The 5,000-nt window shown below is 39.2% G+C and overlaps 1 protein-coding gene across 1 annotated transcript in view; it reads right to left on the minus strand.

The window, feature by feature from the left end:
• The window catches only part of LOC119584863, a 29,441-nt gene that overhangs the window by 2,958 nt on the left and 21,483 nt on the right, over window positions 1-5,000 (minus strand). Inside the window, exons 7-9 of the mRNA XM_037933500.1 lie at window positions 2,403-2,621; window positions 1,330-1,482; window positions 39-143 (exon numbers count right to left, since the gene is read on the minus strand). Of these exons, the coding sequence (XP_037789428.1) occupies window positions 39-143; window positions 1,330-1,482; window positions 2,403-2,621 (477 nt within the window). The remainder of the gene's footprint in view (window positions 1-38; window positions 144-1,329; window positions 1,483-2,402; window positions 2,622-5,000) is intronic.

The raw sequence follows: 5,000 nt of genomic DNA on the forward strand, positions 1-5,000 counted from the left end.
CAACTACCACCTCCTCTCTCTCTCTTCACGCTTCTCACCTGATTCAAAGGATTAGAATTGACGGTGAAGACGCCATGGTACTGCCTCGTCTGCGCCATCCTCAGGAGTTCCTTCTCCAGGTGTAGGGCTAGCCTCACGTTGTCCTGGAGATGAGGGAAATGAGGATGAGGAGGGGGAGAGTGAAGGTGAAGATGAGTTGCTGAAGATGAGGGAAAGTGAGGATGAGTTGCTGAAGATGAGGAAAATGAGGATGAAGACGGGGAAATCGAGTATGAGTTGCTTAAGATGAGGAAAATGGAAATGAGTTGCTGAAGATGAGGAAAATGAGGATTGCTCACGAGTTGGGAGATAGAGAGTCCTTATTTCCTGGTAAGTGAAAAGTGGATGTTGACAATGATTTCTCTCTCTCTCTCTCTCTCTCTCTCTCTCTCTCTCTCTCTCTCTCTCTCTCTCTCTCTCTCTCTCTCTCTCTCTCTCTCCATCTGTCCCTCCCTCTCCCTCTCTCTCCCTCTCTCTCTCTCTCTCTTTTTTTTTTTTTTTTTTTTTTTGAGAGTAACATGGATCGAATGGATATGGGGAATCCTGAGGATTAGGAAGGCGTGGATATCGCGAAGGATTTGACGTGCCTGAAGAGAATAGATTAGCTGGGGAGATTCTCGAGAAATGAGCGGGTGCTGAGTGTCCTGGGAAACGAACTGGATTGATAGGGATTTTAAATCTTGATAGATAAATCCGCAGATCGAGAAGGGGAGGTCTTTAGAGATTTAGATCTTAATCAAAAAATCAGCGGGGTGAGAAAAAGAAGACTCTTAGGGATTTAAATCTTAAGGGCGAGAAAGTGAGGATTTTTTTAATGATTTAAATCTTAAAGGCGAGAAAGGGAGGAATTCTTAGGGATTTGAATCTTAAGATCGAGAAAATGAAGATTCTTAGGGATTTAAATCTTAAGGTCGAGAAAATGAAGAATTTTTAAGGGTTTAAATCTTAAGGTAGAGAAAAAAAGATTCTTAAGAACTTAAATCTTAAGGTCAAGCAAATACGGTTCTTAGGGATCTACATCTTAAGGGCGGGAAAACGAAGAATTTTTAAGGATTTATCTTAAGGATAAATCTTAAGGGCGAGAGAAGTGAAGAATTATTAAGGATTTAAATCTTAAGATCGAGAAAAAAGAAGAATTTCTAAGGATCGAAATTTATAAATTCGAGAAAAAAAAAGAAAAAAAAGAGAGAGAAAAAAAAGATACTAAATACTTGAAGCAGAACCTCGCAAAACACCAGGGACTGAAGTGACACTTTCTCCCCAGGGGTCATAACCTCGACGGGGCCATACCTGCGGCGTGAGGCAAGTGCTGGTGGCCAGGAACAGGTTGTGGACCCACCGACCGCTTCGTCCTCGGGCCTCCTGACGAAGTTGATGCCGGACCTCCTCCTCCAACGGCTCGTGCAGGGCCACAATGTCCTCCATGCTCGCAGGGACTGTGACCTGGAGGAGGAGGAGGAGGGGGAGGAGGGAGGAGGAGGAGGAGGAGGAGGAGGAGGAGGAGGGAGGAGGAGGAGGAGGAGGAGTGGAGGGGAGGGGGGGAGGAGAGGAGTGGAGGGGAAGAGAGGAGGATGATAGGAGGAGGAGGAGGAGGAGGGGGAGGAGAAGGTTGAGAAAGAAGAGGAAGATGAGGAAGTGGAGAAAGTTGAGGAAGAGGAGAAGGAGGAGAAAAGGGGAGAAGGAGAAAAAGGGAGGAGGAGGAGGGGGGGAGGAAGAGGAGGAGGAAGAGAAATAATTTTAAATGAGAGAATGATAGTTATAATCAGGTATTTAGTACTGCAACCTTTAAGAGTATGGTGGGGCAGTGAGGTACATTAAACTATTCTTATTAAAATGGGAAGTTCGTTTACATTAAGAAAACTGCCACAGAATTATAAGAAATAAAGTAATATGAGGTGTACTGAATGCTATACGAGGCTACTGATTTCTTCTCCCCTCCTTTTACCATCCCCTTTTCCTATTTCCCCTCCTTTTCCCCTTCCTCCTTTACCTCTCCCCCTCTCCTTCCTTTCCCTCTCTCCTTTCTCTCTCCTTCCCTTCCTTTCTTTCTCCCCCTTCCCCTCCTCTCCATTTCCCCCTCTCTCTACCTCTCCCCTATCGTTCCCTCTCCTCTCTTTCCCTCTCCCATCCACCATCCCTCTCCACTCTCCATCCCTCTCCTCTCCCCATCCCATCCCCCATCCCTCTCTTCTACCCCCCATCCCCTTCCCTCTCCATCATCCCCATCCCCCAACCCTTCTCTCCTCTCCTATCCCCCCCATCCCATCCCCCCATCCCTCCTCTCCTCTCCTCTATATCATCCCCCATCCCTCTCCTCTCCCCTCTCCACCTCCCCTTCCCTCCCCCTCCGTCACCCAGCCTACCTGCGGCTCATTGAACAAATCCGTGTTGATGACGACGCCGAGGATGCCTCTCTGCGGATCCTTCACGACGAAGCTGAGGTCATCCTGCACGAGGCGCGGCCACAGGGAGGTCAGGAGGTGCCTGTGGGCTGCGCGAGGGACGCCGAGGGTCACGTCCAGCGGGTTCTTGGTGGTGAAACTCTCGGCGATCATCTCAACCACCGCGTGCTTGTCGACGCCCTGCGGGGGGGGGGGGAGGAGAGGAAAGGGGGGGGGGGGGTTTTAGTTGTAGGGATTGGGATGTATGAGGGGGGGTTTTTCCGTTATTTACACCTTGGGAAAACATACAGATTTTCTCTCTCTCTCTCTCTCTCTCTCTCTCTTTCCTTCTTTTCTCCTCTCTTCCTCTCTTCTCCTCTCTCTCTGTGTGTGGTGTTGGGGTGGTGTGTGTGTGTGTGTGTGTGTTATTTTTAAAATTTTATATTATATAATTATATATATATATACATATATATATTATTATATAATATATAATATTTTTATATATTATATATATATGTATTATATAATGTATTATATTATTAATTTTTTAAAAATATATATATATAATTTTATTATATATTATATAAAATTAATATTTATATTTGTGTTGTGTGGTGTGTGTGTGTGTTGTGTGTGTTGTGTGTGGGGTGTGTGTGTGTGTATGTGTTTGTATGTGTGGTTGTGTTATATATATATATATATATATATTATATATATATATATATATATTATATATATATATTAAATATTATATAATATTAAATATATATTATAAAATTTATTATTATAAAATATAATTTAATATTATATATTATTTATATTTTATTATCATATATTATATTTATTACATTAATTTATTTAAAATATATTATATATATTTTATTATAATTATATATTTACATATGTATATATATATATATATATATTATTAATATATATATATATATATATATAAAATATATACAAAATATACACACACACACCGGACGCACACACACCCCACACACACACACACACACACACACATACACCACAAATATATATAATTATATATATTATATATTAAAATAATATATATATATATATATTATATATATATATACATACATATACACATACACATATGTATATATATACATATATATGTGTGTGTGTATGTATATATATATATATAGTATGTATGTATATATATACACACACACACGGGCCCCGCACACACACAACACACAACACACACACAAAACACACCACACACACACACCCAAAACACACACACACACAAACACCCCACCCCAAAACACACGCACACACACACAAATATAAAATATATATATAATATATATATATATATATAAAATATAATTTTGTGTATATATATATGTATATATATGTATAATATGTATATATATATGTATATATATATATATATAAATATAATATATATAATATATATTTTATATAATATATATATATATATATATATATATATATATATATATATATTATTATCTATATATATATATATATATATATATATATATTATATATATATATTATATATAATATATAAAATATATATATGTGTGTGTGTGTGTGTAAAGAGAGAGTTTTTTTGTACATATACAAAGAAAGAAACCAAAAAACGTGACAAAGGAATGAATTTCGTTTTCAATAAAAGTCCGCGAACCTTCACATACAAAGGAGAATGTTATCACCAGCTGTGAAAATAGGAAAAAAATATTCCCACTACCACCGCCTCACTTTAATTACATCAGTTAATCACATCAGTTAATTACATCATGAAATGTGTGGTGGAAAGGAAAACACAAAATAAAACAATTTCCGGAAAAGATTTCGACTTTCAGAGTTCAGAATTTCAGAGATTTTTGCAGAAAGTCTACGGTGTCGTATCCATATTTCACAAACGCTAATCTTCTCGTTAATCTCTCTTCTCTCTTCTCTCTCTCTCTCTCTCTCTCTCTCTCTCTCTCTCTCTCAATCTCTCTCTCTCTCTCTTTTCTCTCTCTTCCCCTCCCTCCCCCCCTCCCTTCTCTCTCTCTCTCTCTCTCTCTCCCTTCTCTCTCTCTCTCTCTCTCTCTCTCTCTCTCTCTCTCTCCCTCCCTCCCTCCCTCCCTCTATCTTTCTCTCTCTTCCTCTCTCTCTCTCTATCTATCAGATAATTGACAGATAATTCCCCGCAGATATTCTCTAATTCAATAGGTAGAATATCAGCCTCAAAAGGACTTGGAAAATCCCTTCCCCAGGGGCGAGAAAAATTAAAGGGAGACGAGGGGAAAGGGGATAGGGGGAAATTGAAAAAACATGAAAAAGAGGGGAATGAGGGGAAGGAAAGCGAGGAAAATTAATAACTAAGGGAAACAAAGAAAATTATGAAAACGAAGAGAACAAAGAGGAAAATGGGTGATAACCAGCAAAATAAGGAATTAAGGGAAAACGGGCTGAATTTTGGGGGGAAAGAGGGGGGGAGGGGGGGAAAAAAAAAAATTTTAAAAAAAAATAACCGGGGCCCCCAAAAAAGAAAAAACGAGGAAAAAAGAGGGGGAAATGGAAAAAAAA

Source organism: Penaeus monodon, chromosome 3 (genome assembly GCF_015228065.2).
Source record: "Penaeus monodon isolate SGIC_2016 chromosome 3, NSTDA_Pmon_1, whole genome shotgun sequence".
Classification (NCBI taxonomy): domain Eukaryota; kingdom Metazoa; phylum Arthropoda; class Malacostraca; order Decapoda; family Penaeidae; genus Penaeus; species Penaeus monodon.